This window comes from Microcebus murinus, chromosome 7 (assembly GCF_040939455.1).
Source record: "Microcebus murinus isolate Inina chromosome 7, M.murinus_Inina_mat1.0, whole genome shotgun sequence".
Classification (NCBI taxonomy): Eukaryota; Metazoa; Chordata; class Mammalia; order Primates; family Cheirogaleidae; genus Microcebus; species Microcebus murinus.
In genome coordinates, this window is record NC_134110.1 from 35,682,816 (window position 1) to 35,696,330 (window position 13,515).

The window sequence follows — 13,515 nt, forward strand, 5'->3', positions numbered from 1 at the left end:
GTGGGTGGTGGTGCTGGTGCCGCGTGCACCAGTGAGAAATACTGACCCCCTTCTAAGTCGGCAGGCGCTTTAGACTTCACCAAGAGCTCGGTGCGTGCGTTATCTCACTCAGGGTGGCTCTTTCGCATGACAGGCCCATTTTCCTGATGAACAGCTGACTTGTCCTGAGATCATTCATCTAGGAACAGGCAGAGCCACACAGATCCAGATCTTTTGACTTAGGGGTTTAGAGCCCTTTCCGCATTTCCACAAGTACCACCCATCTGCCCTAAAAGGGCCCTTCTGCAAAGATCAACACATAGAATTGGAGTTTCCACTTGGTTTGCCCTGCAGAAGGCCACTTTGAAATTAGCTTCTCAACAACTTTGAAGTATAACTGCTAAATTTTGTATCTACCACTCTTGGAAGAATTTTCACTGACCTCATGCATTCATTAATTTATTTATTCATTTTATATGTGCATTTAAACCACACTGCAGGCACTTTTGCTTTCTACCAGGCACTAGGCTACGTGGTGGAAAATACAAAAATGATTAAACTGAACAAAGCAGAACAAAACAAACTGCTTATGACTAACAGGAGCTCAAATAGTGAATGAGATGGACTATTAAACAAAAATACTAACCAATGTAATAATAAATGCAGTAGTGGAAACAGAATAAGCTATTTAGGACTCCATCTGAGTTGATGAGGTTTATAGGGTGGCTGCACATGAGGGTCGCATCGGTCTGGGGCCAGTGGAGAGGTCTGCGTGCCAAAGTCGTTTGACCTTGCTGGATGGTATGGTTGCCAAAGCAAAACCAACAACTTTAGATGAATTTAAAAAAAGAAAAAGGCAAAGCATGTTGTAGCTAATAGAAAGGACGCAGTAAATGTCAGGAACATGGAGCATGTCAGTTGCAGGTCAGATTATGCCTGGGGGGCTGCATTTCTCACCCACCCACTTTCTCTCTCCTGCCAGCTGCCTCCCAGTCATCCGGCTCCCCTTATCTGGCCTCCCCTGGCCTTTCCAGGAAGGAAATTTAGGCTCTGCTGCACAGATGACCCTCCTCTTACCTCCTACCAGCTGACCCTAAGGCAGTTTTTACTCTTGCAAAGGTTATGTCACACCATGACTCATGAGCATGTTTGCCTTCTGAGGTTGCACCATATGCCCTCCGCTCTCCAGGACAGAGAATCATTTCCCCACTGTCAAGATTTCTGAGTCCATAGCACTCAGTGAGATACGGCAAAAGATAGGAATCTAGCCAACAGCATTCTCTGTGTTCTGTTGAACCCCTTAGAAAGAAAGTGGAAATGATTTTGAAGGTGTTTTCTGACAACCAACCATATTTTACAAAAACACAAAATTTGGTCAGGTAAGTAAGTTATGATATGGCTTACCTGAGAGCTGTAGGAAGAAACTGAAAAACTGAAAGCCATAGGAAGAAAACCCTTGACTAAGGAAGGTTTAGTCAAAGTGATACCATTTTCTACAAGGATATATATTTAAAACCATGTGTACTGTACATTATGGGCAACTAAAGTGATTTTTAAGAGTATTTTGGTCATGTATTATTTCCAATTCACTCACTGACTTTAGATTTTAGCTATCATGTCAGTGATCTCCTTGCCTTATGCCAATGTGAGCCTGAGAGCTGGATGGCTCCTCTGATTGCTGGCAAAGTGGGAAGGCAGGTAAAGCTGACACTTGGCCCAGGACAAGTGCTGTTGGAAAGCCACAAAATCTATGACTGATCCCTACTCGGCTGTAGTCTCCAGCACAGAGTGGGACTCCCTGAAGGACAGGGAAGAGTTGAAAAGGTAGGATTTAGGGAGCCACTGCAGCATCCTATGGGCTGGAGCCATCGCACGTTTCCTAAGGATGTCCATCTGGCCGAGGGGACCCCACGGGGGCTGTATTAGGCCAGAGGGGCAGGTCCGAAAAGCAAGACATTGGCTCATTCTCATATATTACTGAGGTCCTGCTCGATGCTGGACACTTTCTACATACAGTCCTTTATGCTCAGGACAGTTACTCCACTTTCTTTTAAGGCTGGGGACAAATGAGAGTGCCCTGTGGTTGTGGAATTCACTGTTCTATGTGAGAGGTTGGAAGGGGTGGGGTCACTGCCCATATGGTGCTTTTGTGTAAGTTTTAAAAAGGTGCCCCTTACTCAAGACTCTTTCTCTCCATCTGTTGGGAAATAGTTGCAATAAATATGCAAATCATCCAGCTTTGCTATCAATAGTCACAATAAAGATACAAAAAAATTTTTTTTAAAAATAATAAGATGCATACAGTGTGATTGACACTGCCCTGGATGGGGCGTCTTTGTGCAGTACACAACCTGAACAACGATACACAATGGCCCTTGACGTGTGCATGAGCCAGCTCTATGTGCACGGGAAAGGAGGCACTGGCTTCTCTCACTACTGCAGGGAGTGTGGAAGAAACCAGGCCCTGAGGGCGTTCCTGGGCAGCTGAGAGCGCTGCACAGTAAAGGGTTTTCCTTGGTTTTAGGTGCTGTCTGTCCCATCGCTGCTGCCTGGAGCAGGTGAGAAGGCTGGGCTGCCTGCTCGGGAAGCTTCCTCAGTCGCCGGTGGTGTGTGTGGATCGCACACCCAAGTGTAAGTGCTGTCAGTCTGCACAGTGGGTGATTATTTCCTTCAGGTCAGCATCATCGCATAGCTCGGGCTGATAGATCCTTTCCCAGGCACTTCTTCATCCATAATGTGGTTTAATGCTCTTCTCAACGTTGAGGCACATGGCACTACACCTCTCGAACTAGAGGCTGAGTTGCCCGAAGTCACAAAAGCTAGTTAAGAGCGGGCTGGAAATAATGTAAGTAACCCATGCTCATTGAGCACCTACTGTGTGCTGTTCTCGGCTCTCGGTGTGTGTTAACACAGTTCGTCCTCACAACAATCCCATCAGGTCGCACTGTTATTCTTCCCACCTTACAGAGGGGACAACCGAGGCCCCAGATCACACAGCTAGAAATAAGTGGCAGAACTGGGATTTGGACTGTAAACCACATAGCCTCAGACCTAAAGGCGCTTCACTATACCAGTGGGTTTCAAAGTACTTTCTTTTTTTAAGAAACAGAACCCTTTTCCCAAGTGAGATCCCCTAAAAAATGGGAGTGGCTCTGGCTGAAGAGCAAGGTGGCCTACAGCTACCCCTGCAATAGCCCCAACACGCCCCCCTCCAGTGTAGAAGCCGGTGGCTCCTCTGTTGGCCGCTCAGGGCCTCAGGCGGGGACCAGTCTGAAAACTGGCAAAGCCACGAGCATCCGCCCTGACAGCACACAGAGACTTGCTTTAGATCTCTCTCCTTTCTCTGCATTCTCTAGCTCCATTTCCTCATTCACATCAGTGGATGCACTTCCCTTTATGCTTTGCAGTTTAAAAGGAAATGCTTCCCCTAGAATTTCACAAGTGCTCTGCAAGGGCTTGTTCTCATCCTCATTTTTGCCCGAGGAAGCCACTGGCTGGACCCGCACCCTCCTCCTTCCTCTACACAGAGCATGCACCTCCTTATCAACTGGCTGTGGACGATCACATGTGGCTGCCACATCCTGGGAGCTGTGTGCTTACATGTCACTTCCTCCCTCCCTCATGTATTCATTCATTTATTCAATTATCCACCTATCTAACAAACCTTCATTGGAACCCAGGAAAACAATAACCCTGCATGATTCTTGCTTCACATTGCTCACAGCCTGGAAGGAAGGGAGACAGGCAAGCCACTATTCTAATCTCACGTAGTATGTGCCAACAAGTAGTACAGGTTCCTTGGGAGCGTGGGCAAAGGGGTTTTGAGTCTGCAGTAGGGCAGTAAGAGCGGGAGAATTTGGGAGAAGTCAGAAGAAGTATGAAGTGAGATCTGGCAAGTGGTTAACAGGTTCACAGATGACCTGATGTTCCAGGCAAAGGGAAAAGAGATAAATGATGGGGTTTGGGGCATGTCTGGCAGTTTAGGAACAACACACGGCTCTGTACTGCTGGAAAGTGGCAGTGAGGGTCTGGTTGTGGTGTAGGTTGGGAGACAAGGAGGTACCAGATCATGAACCCAAAGGACCTGTGTGCAAGACTGAAGCATTTTCATTTTGTCCTCCAGGGGATGGGGAGCCAGGGGAGGGCTTAGAGCCCACGAGTGGCAAGATCAGAATATTATTGTTGTCATATGACATGATCATGGTTCAAGGTCTCACCTGCTTGGCTGAAGGCTGGTTCTCCATTCCCCCAATATCACTGAATCTGAGAACACTGCATCTGTAGCTTGAACTCCTGCGGAGCTTCGGTGAACCATTTCTGATCCCTCCGTGAGCTGTGAGCCCAGGGTCCTGTTCCTGAGGCCAGGTGCTGCTTAGTGAGAAATGAGGGCATCTCAGAGGCTGATCTGTGTTGTCCTGATCCCAAGCACAGGGATCAGAAAGGACGTAGCTGCCCCAGGGCACAGGGCCACTGGCTGTCACCAACTTGCTATTGCACCTCTGTGCATCTCTCCCATTCTCTTCCTGCTTCCTGCTGCTGAAACATAGCCGGCATGTCTGGGGCTGACGTGGAGGCCAGTGTGGGAGGTTTGGAGGGTGGGTCTGTGTGGTGCATGATGAGAAAAAAAAATCTGGCTGATGAACACTTCAAAGTAGGATTAGATGAAACCGCCCCCACCCCAAGCCAAAAAACACCCAGACCTTTAGCTTCATTGAAAACTACAAATAACAAGGGTAATATTTGCAGAAAGCCAACCTATGTCTAGCACCTTTAAACACATTATTCTATTTGAATCACACTCCTACCCCTGCATGCAACTCATACATTAAAAAAAAATAAGCTAGGTTTGCCAGATTTGGCAAGTAAAAGTACATGATGCCCAGTTAAATCTGAATCTTAAACAATGAATAACTATAAATATGTCCTAAATGACATACTTTCAGACATACCATCTGAAATTCAGATTTAACTGGCAATCCTGTATTTTATTCTGGCAATATTCAAATAAGATGTACAAGAACTTCCATTTGATTAATGGGGAAATACAGGCCCAGAGAAGGAAGAAGTAACAGATCAGTCCATGTGTTTCCTGAGTGCTAACTTGGAAATATTTGTCCAGGATTGAGTTGGGTGCTCGGCCACGTGGGCTCTGCCATAAGGTTGTCTGTCCAGTAAGAGGAACAATGGAAACATAGACAATGACCATATGGACTAATTAACATGTAACCTGTGGTGACAGAAAGAACCCTGGGGTGGGATCCAATGGGAGCCTGCAGGGAAAACACTCGTTTAATCTGGGGGCTCGGGGAGCTTTCTAGAGGAGGGGAGGCCAAGTTGGTCTGGACAGACAAGGGAGAGGTAACCAGGAGGAGAAAGGTGAGAAGAGAAAATTGATAACATTCCCTGCAGAGGGATCATTAGCAGCAGGAGACAGTTGAGATATTAGTGGCAATCAGAGTGTACGACGGGTGCCAAGAGGGGTGTGCGGAAGATGGGCTGGAAGGGGCAGGGCCACAGGGGCAGCCATCCTGTGAGGCCTTACGTCTGCTACTCTGCTCTTGCCCTCAAAGGTGGGGGGCAGAGCCTGTGCCAGAAGCTGCTCTGTGCCTGTGACCGGACGGCAGCTGAGTGCATGGCCTCCGCCTCCTTTAATGAAAGCCTCAAGTCCCCAGCTGGAAAAGAGTGCCCCGGGGGACCGGCGGCCTGCGAGAACAGCCTGAGCCCAGAGTCCTCAGCCCCTTCCCTGGGCTCCAGCTCCGAGGAGAACAGTGAGGAGGCCCCGCCCCACACGGAGGGCCACAGAAGAGACAGAAGATTTCTGCAGAAGTCACTTGGTCCCTTAGGGATCAGGCCCCTCCGTGGAAGATAGAATCCCAAGGCCAATGCTAGGATGCCCAGTACAAGCTCACCTGGTAGTTTGGCTCCTGCTCCACCTTAGTCTCCTTGGCCCTCAGCCTCCTCTGTTGGCTGGAGCCCTTAGCAGAGGCTTGGAGGAAATAGAGGCAGGAGACCCTCGTCCATGTGCACTGTCACCTGTGGGTCAGCTCAGTGCCAGTGTGGTTTTAAAGAAGGCAGACCACGGGTACTTCAGTACTTCCTGTAGTGTACCATGGAAGCTCAATAAATATTCCAATCAGCGTGATTTGCTTGTTTTCTTTTTCAAAACATTAGATTGAGATACTGATACATGAGCATCATGTAGTAGATACTTGAGTGGATTATGAAGATGAGAGGACAGAGAAAATGAACAAAAAAATCTCAACTCTCTAATCAATGAAAGATACTTTTGCTTTTATGGAAAAAAAAAATAGAAGTATGTTTATTTAATCAGTCTTATGGGATCACCTATGGGTTATAAATAACCCACCAATGATTCATGCCAATGACTGAGATGACAGCTCTTTAGGTTTGTGCCCTAAAAATACACGTGGCCTCCTGGTTGTTAAGAGAGTGGACATGTGCCACAGCCACCAGCACGAGGCATCACTGATCACCTTGTCCTGGGTCCTAGCCTTGATTTTTAAAAAATTGAGTTTATCTCATTGGCTGGAAGTTCAGGAAATGCAAATGCCCACTCCGACTCTTGCTATTTAATATTATGGTGATTGTAAAAAACTTGAATTCCATTTATCCATCCACCTACCCAATAGTTACTGAGATTTTGCAGTACACCAGGCAAAAAGCAATATGCTACCAGAACCCCCCTACATATTTGATGGAGATACAAACCCTTTGGTTAACATCATGTTTTGGGGTCTCAAGCCCCATACATCATGTATCCTGTGGTGAGATTATATTGAGTTTCTGCCTGCCCCTGCTTTCTGACAGATCAGAAAGCAGAGCTTCTAAAGAATTCTGTGTTTGCTGACTTCTTCATGCAATGAAAATATTCTGAAGTTGGCAACACCTTAAGAAATCAAAAAGTCATGGTGCCAAAGCAATAGCTGATATCCTTCTATGGAAATCATGTAGTGAATATCTTTTGATGAATCCAACACATTGGATAGGAGTCCAATTTCATATTTTTTTTTTTTTTGCATGTGGATATCCAGTTTTCCAAATACCATTTATTGAAGAGACTGTCCTTTCCCCATTGTGTACTCCTAGCTGACCGTTAATGTGTGCATTCATTTCTGGGCTCTCTATTCTGTTCCACTGGTCTCTGTGTCTGTTTTTATGCTAGACCATACTGTTTTGATTACTATGGCTTTGTAATATAATTTGAAGTCAGGAAATGTGACACATTTATCTTTGTTCTTCTAGCTCTAGATTGTTTTGGCTATCTGGGGCCTTTGTGCTTCCATATAAATTTTAGGATTGTTTTTTTTTCTATTTCTGTAAAAATGCCATTGGGATGGCACTGAATCTGTAGATAACTTTGGATGGTATGGACATTTTAACAATATTAATTCTTCTAATCCATGAAAAGTGTCTTTCCACTTCCTTGTGTCTTTTTTAGCCTACTTCATCAACATCTTATAATTTTCATTATATAGGTCTTTTACCTTTTTAGTTAATTCCTAAGTATTTTAATTTTTGTTGTTAATGTAAATGGGATTGTTTTCTTAATTTCTCTTTAGGATAGTTTGTTGTGTGGGATGTACTAAAGGAAATGTACTAAAGGTTGTTAAGGGGGATTAGTTTATGTGATTAGGCCACCTGGGTTTGTTATTTGGTGCATATCTGGAGGAAAAATAAACATCTCATATCTGTAGGACAGGAGGTAGCTTCACACATTGGAGCAAGGCATCCACCTAAATTAGGCTCTCTCCCTCTCACAGGAACCGGGACACAGGAGAGCTAGGTCCCTGGGTAAACATTTGCCTGCTAAAGAGATGGCTCCCAGGTACTGAAGGAGACATTTCTGGGTGGTAGAAGATTTACATCTCGAAGAGGAAAGGAAAGGATTTATAGTTGCAATCTTGCTAAAGTAAATGCTCTAAGAAAAGTGAGGTCAGAGGCCTAAACTCAGGTTTTGGCTGAAACAAAGAGTAATCTTTTGTCATCATTGAGCATAAGAGGGCTGGAGTCACCATCCCAAGGATATAGCCAGAGGTGTTAGAAACTATGCTAGTGTTTGTTCAAGCCTCTCAATGTCTGTGGTGGACAAAATTGTCTCTGCTGGGAGTTACAGTTCTCGCAGGCCAAGGCTGAGGCTAGTTGAGAAGAGGGTTCAGAGGAGCCTGACTAAAATTTGGTCAAGGAGAGTCTTTGTCATCATTCTCTTCGTCTCTCTCTTCCTACAGCCCACTGATGACCGCCATGTTTATAGCTCAAACTCAGGCCATTTCTATGACTCCAATTTCATATATCCAAATAGTCACTTGAATCTTCACTTGATAGTCTTTAGGCATCTGAAAGTTAACTTGGCCAGGACAAACCCCTTGATTCCCAGCCTCATGTATCCTCTCCCACTGTGATCTTGCTCTTTCCTCACTCTTCCTGCCTAGACAATAACACAGCCAGTCACCAAACTTGCTCTTGCCCCAAATTTAGGCAGCAACCTTGACTTTTCCTTCTATCTTCCCAATCCAATGCATCAACAAACTCTCTTGGCTCTATCTCCCTGGGTCTACATTTCACCAGCAATGTCCAGCTGCTCAGGTGCTGACCATGCAGCTGCTCAGTTGCTGACCATGCAGTAGGCTCATATTCCTGCAGAGTCCTACCAGGGAGAGTGGTATGTGGCATAGATAGCCTTTATGACAGTCTTTCAGAGGGATATCAAATAATCATACAGCTTGCAATGAAGTGGTAGTTTGACTTCTATTTACAGTAGTCCTCCTTATCCATATTTTGCTCTCTGTGGCTTTAGTTACCCATGGCCAATTACAGTCTGAAAAATATTAAATGGAATATTCCAGAAATAAACAATTTATAACTTCCAAATCATGTGTTCTCAGTAGCATGATGAAATCTTCTGCCATCCCACTCTGCCCCACCCAAGACATGGATCGCTCTTTTGTCCACTGTATCCACTCCGTAGACACTACCTGCTCATTAGTCACTTAGTAACCATCTCAGCTTTCAGATTGATTGTCATGGTATGGCAGCACTCATGTTTTACTTCATAATGGCCCAAAGAGCAAGAGTAGTAATGCTGGTATATTGTTACTTCACAGACTAGAGGGGACTATACTTCTGTTTCTTGTTAATAGCTTCTCAAGAGTTTCACTCTGGTTGGGTGACTGGGCAAGGAAAGGCAGGATTCACGCATTCTAGATACCAGATAATAGTACCATCTTATAAAGAAAACTCTCCCATTATCCAAAGTGAGGCGACACAAGATCGGAAGAATGGGCTCCACATGTACTTGCCATCAAATAGGTACTGACTGATAAATACTATGGTGCTCAAAGGGTGGTGGTGTTCACCAGGGATCAGGAGCTTGGGTGGGGGGTAGACTCACAACTGAGGGATGCGGTGAGCACTGTGGAGGGGAAGAGCAAACCTCTAATCCTTCCTAGGGAGAAGCAAAGATATAAAATGCAACCAAAATGTTTGTACTCTCATATTTTCCTGAAAAAACAATTCTGAGTTTATGCTTAACACACTGTAGGGGAGGTTCAGGTTCTGAAGGACCTTGAGCATCTTGGCTAAGGAGCCAAGATTAGGTTTCTCTCCCACCCCCATACAGTAAAGAACCATTAAAGATTTTTAAGCAGAAGTAACGACCATGTATTTTAAGAGATGACTCCGACAGCGCTTAACTGAATCTAAACTTAAAAGTCCTGTGCTGTCTCCCCATTCCCAGCTGCGTGTCTTGGAACCAGCACAGATTTCTATCCTGCTTAGTTTTTCCTTCCTGAATCACCACTGCGCATTTCACTTCCCTTCCCTAGGGCCCATCTTGCTGGTTGCAGAGCATAGGGGATGGCCCCATTCTGCTCCAGGCGGGCCAGAGTGAGTGGGGTTAGACCTGATGACTTCTAAGGAATCTTCCAGTTCTGACATGTTATGACTCAGTAAAAATACTCCTTACATCACAACTACATTGTGGACTGAATCATAAAAAGCTAGAGCTGGAAGGGAATTTAAAGACAGTACTTTCCCAGAGGTTACAGAATTCTGATAGCAATCCCTCCTCCCATAGTATAAACCAATAAGGGGTGGAGAGAAATAAAGATTTTTCTTCCACTTTTAGTTCACATGCTTTCTAGTACATTTTCAGGTTTCAAATCCATGTCTTAGAAAATAGTTTGAAAAACAGAGTGGGGAAATACATCAAGTAGCTCCTCCTACTTCCTGGTATCTTTTTTGTTGGTCCCTTTCACAGGCCCTCTTTCTAACTTTTGTGTTCCTAGGTATCTGTTTGGGGCCAGGAGCTCTTTGCAAGTCACACACTCCCTCTTCCCTGGGACACACCCATTCATTTTCAGTTTCAATTATCATTAATATGCCTTTGACTTCCGAATTAATATCCAGTCTCTGAATTTTTGGCCTGAATATTCAACTTTTCACTAATGTTACTTGGATGCCCCACAGGCACCTTAAATTCAACACATCCCAAATGGGACTCATGTTTAGAGTCACTTCCTCCGGAAGCAGAAAGGCTAGCATTAGATGATGGAAATCCCACAATGATGGGCTAAGAAGTTTGAGTTTTATTTTGTAAAAAATACTAATGGGAAAGTCTGAGAAGCATTTGAAGCAGTATTTCCTACACTTCAAAAAGATCAATCTGGCAGCAAAATAAAAAATAAATGGTATAGAGCACAGACTAGAGACAAGAGGCTTAGTGCTGCCTATTTCAATTAAGAGGTAACTATAAAACAATAAAAAGACAAATCATCCCATTAAAATGGGTAAAAGATTTAGAACAGATATGTCTCCAAGGAAGATATACTAATGGCCAGTAAGCACATGGAAAGATGCTCAGCGTCATTAGTTACCAGGGAAACGCAAATCAAATCAACAATCTTCACGATGACTAGGATGACTATAATAAAAAAGACAGACAAAAAGTTGGCAAGGGTATGCAGAAAACGGAAACCTCATACACTGCTGGTGGGAAATGGTGCATTCACTTTGGAAAAGACTTTGGCAGTTCCTCAAAAAGTTAAATACAGAGCTACTACATAACCCAGCATTTCCACTCTTAAGTATATATGCAAGAAAAACAAAAACATATGTCCACACAACAAACTTGTACATCAATATTCATCACAGCATTAGTTATAACAGACAAAAGTGAAAACAAACATGTTCATTAACGCATGAATGGATAAATAAAATGTGGCATATCCACACAATGGAATATTTCTTGGCTATGAAAGGTAAAAAAGTTTTGATAATGCCATAAAATAAAGCTTGAAAACATTATGCTAAGTCAATTAAGCCAGACACAAAAGACCATATATTGTAGGACTGCATTTATAGGAAATGTTCAGAATAAGCAAATCTATACATATAGAAAGCCAACCAACACTTGCCAGGGCGTGGGGCTTGGGGAGGGTGCGGGGTGGGGTGGGGTGGGAATCAGGAGTGACTGCTAGTGGGTATGTGGTTTCTTTGGGGATGATTTAAGTGTTCTGGAATTAGTGATTATCGATGCTTTGTGAATATACTTAAAAGCCACTGAATTGTACAATTTAGATGGGTGAACTTTATGCTATGTGAGTTATATCTCAATAAAGCTCTAATTTTAAAAAGGAGGCTACTGTGGATTGAGTTGGAGGTCCTGTATCCCTAATGTTCACTTTCTTTATTCATTTAGGAGATTTATAATTACATTTGAACTTATTTTTACATTTTATTATTAGAAGCATGGAATAGTATTCCTAATTTTCACATATGCTAAAGTTGATGTCATAATCAAATGTTTAATACATAGTCTGGAAACAGCTAGTGAATAAATGCTAACTGCACCAGCTTCAATCCTGTGTTTCTCATCTATAAAATATAAGCGTTGAATGAACCTGGCTCTAAGATCCCTTCAGCGCTTCAGTTTCTTCAATAAGGAATTCTACAAGTAGAAAGCTGTAACCTTTTCACACAAGGTGGGATTAAGAAAAGCAAGAGGGCAGCAAAAGGAATGGTGCAGGATGTATTACAGCCAAAACCACTAAGATGGGGGAAATGTGAAACTATAAATCAGATGCTCCTAGATTTCATCTTGCTCTTAAATACCAGATGACATGGGGCTATCTTGGACATCTTTTGCCTGACTTCACATCCTCTAATCCCCACCTCTCTCTCTAGACCCCGCTGTGATAACTAGTTCCACACAGGCTCCAAATGCCTCAGGCAGGTGGAATGACAACACCAGCCTTCTGCCCTGCTGAATTTACTTCAGTGTTCTGACAAAGGACTTCTCTGAGAATGAGTCACTGGACACCTTGGGAAACAGCTCAGCACTCAAGCACACAGTCCCAAAATGGGGGCAAGTTGTTAATGCCACAGGGTAACCCCTAACCATGAACAGAAGCCAAAGGATAAATGCTTTCCCTATTTTCATCCCCTGGGTGGACAGTTCTGAAATTATTTCATGAGACTCCCTAGAATATCTAGTAGGATGGGTCTCTAGGAACCTCCAGTGATGGCCAATTAAAAAATAAATCCTCTTAATTGGCCTTTTCTCCTTCCATGTTGGATCACTTCCCAAAGTAATACCTGCACATAAGCCTTGTCTCGGGTTATGCTTTAAGGAAACCGAGGCTAAGAAAATGCCTTCCAAATAGTCTGCAAAGTAAAAGGCAACACTAAGAGACAGAGTTTGATGTCCCCCTTGTCTTTGCTTTTTTTTTGAACTTAGTACTTGGGATCAATAATTTATCAGATGAGAGAACAGGTAATAGGATGACAGCAAGTTGGAATTGGAAAGAAAGCTTATGAGATAGCATATCATAGAGTACTCATTTTGTACCCATGGAAACAGGTTCACAGATGAGGAATGACTAGCCTAAGACTACAAAGTCGAGAACCCTGCCCAGGTTCCTGTATCATGAACTCAAGGAGGATTATCATTAATAATAAACATTTATTAATAATCTTCTAAGTGGTTCACTTGCTTCTCACAGCTAACCCCAGACAGCAGAACTACGACATTTCTTTTCACAGATGAGGACTTTGTGGCTCAAAGTTCAGTCACTTGCCTAAAGCCACCCAGACAGGAAGTGGTGGGGTTCAATTTGAACCAGAGCCCAAGCTCCTTTTGCTACACTAATGAGGTTCCTGAACCCCATCAGGATATCATGTCCAGCTATACACATGGTAGATAAAACAAACCAGGGTGGCATAGGGTACTGAGATACTTTATGTAATTTATAGAGCCCGGAGGTAAGGCTGAAAATATAATCATTAAGACTGATACAGAGATGGCAACTGTGCTTTCACAAGCACACACCATGAGCTGTACCTTAGCTGTTTCTTGTCATGACTAGCAGTTTTCATTCTAGTATGTCCAACATATGGGACTGAATCCACGTGGCCACTTTTTTTTTTTTACTAAAGCTCTTCATTTTAACTAAAGCAAATATTGAATAAGTTTAATTAAATACATGTAATAGCTATTATAAAAATGTACTTATACACAAG

The 13,515-nt window shown here is 43.6% G+C and overlaps 1 protein-coding gene across 1 annotated transcript in view; it reads left to right on the forward strand.

The window, feature by feature from the left end:
• OC90 (otoconin 90) overlaps positions 1–5,848 on the forward strand; it is a 30,382-nt gene extending 24,534 nt beyond the window's left edge. The window contains exons 12-13 of the mRNA XM_012785411.2: positions 2,504–2,610; positions 5,550–5,848. Coding sequence (XP_012640865.2) covers positions 2,504–2,610; positions 5,550–5,848 — 406 coding nt within the window. The remainder of the gene's footprint in view (positions 1–2,503; positions 2,611–5,549) is intronic.
• Positions 5,849–13,515: the final 7,667 nt, after the last annotated feature.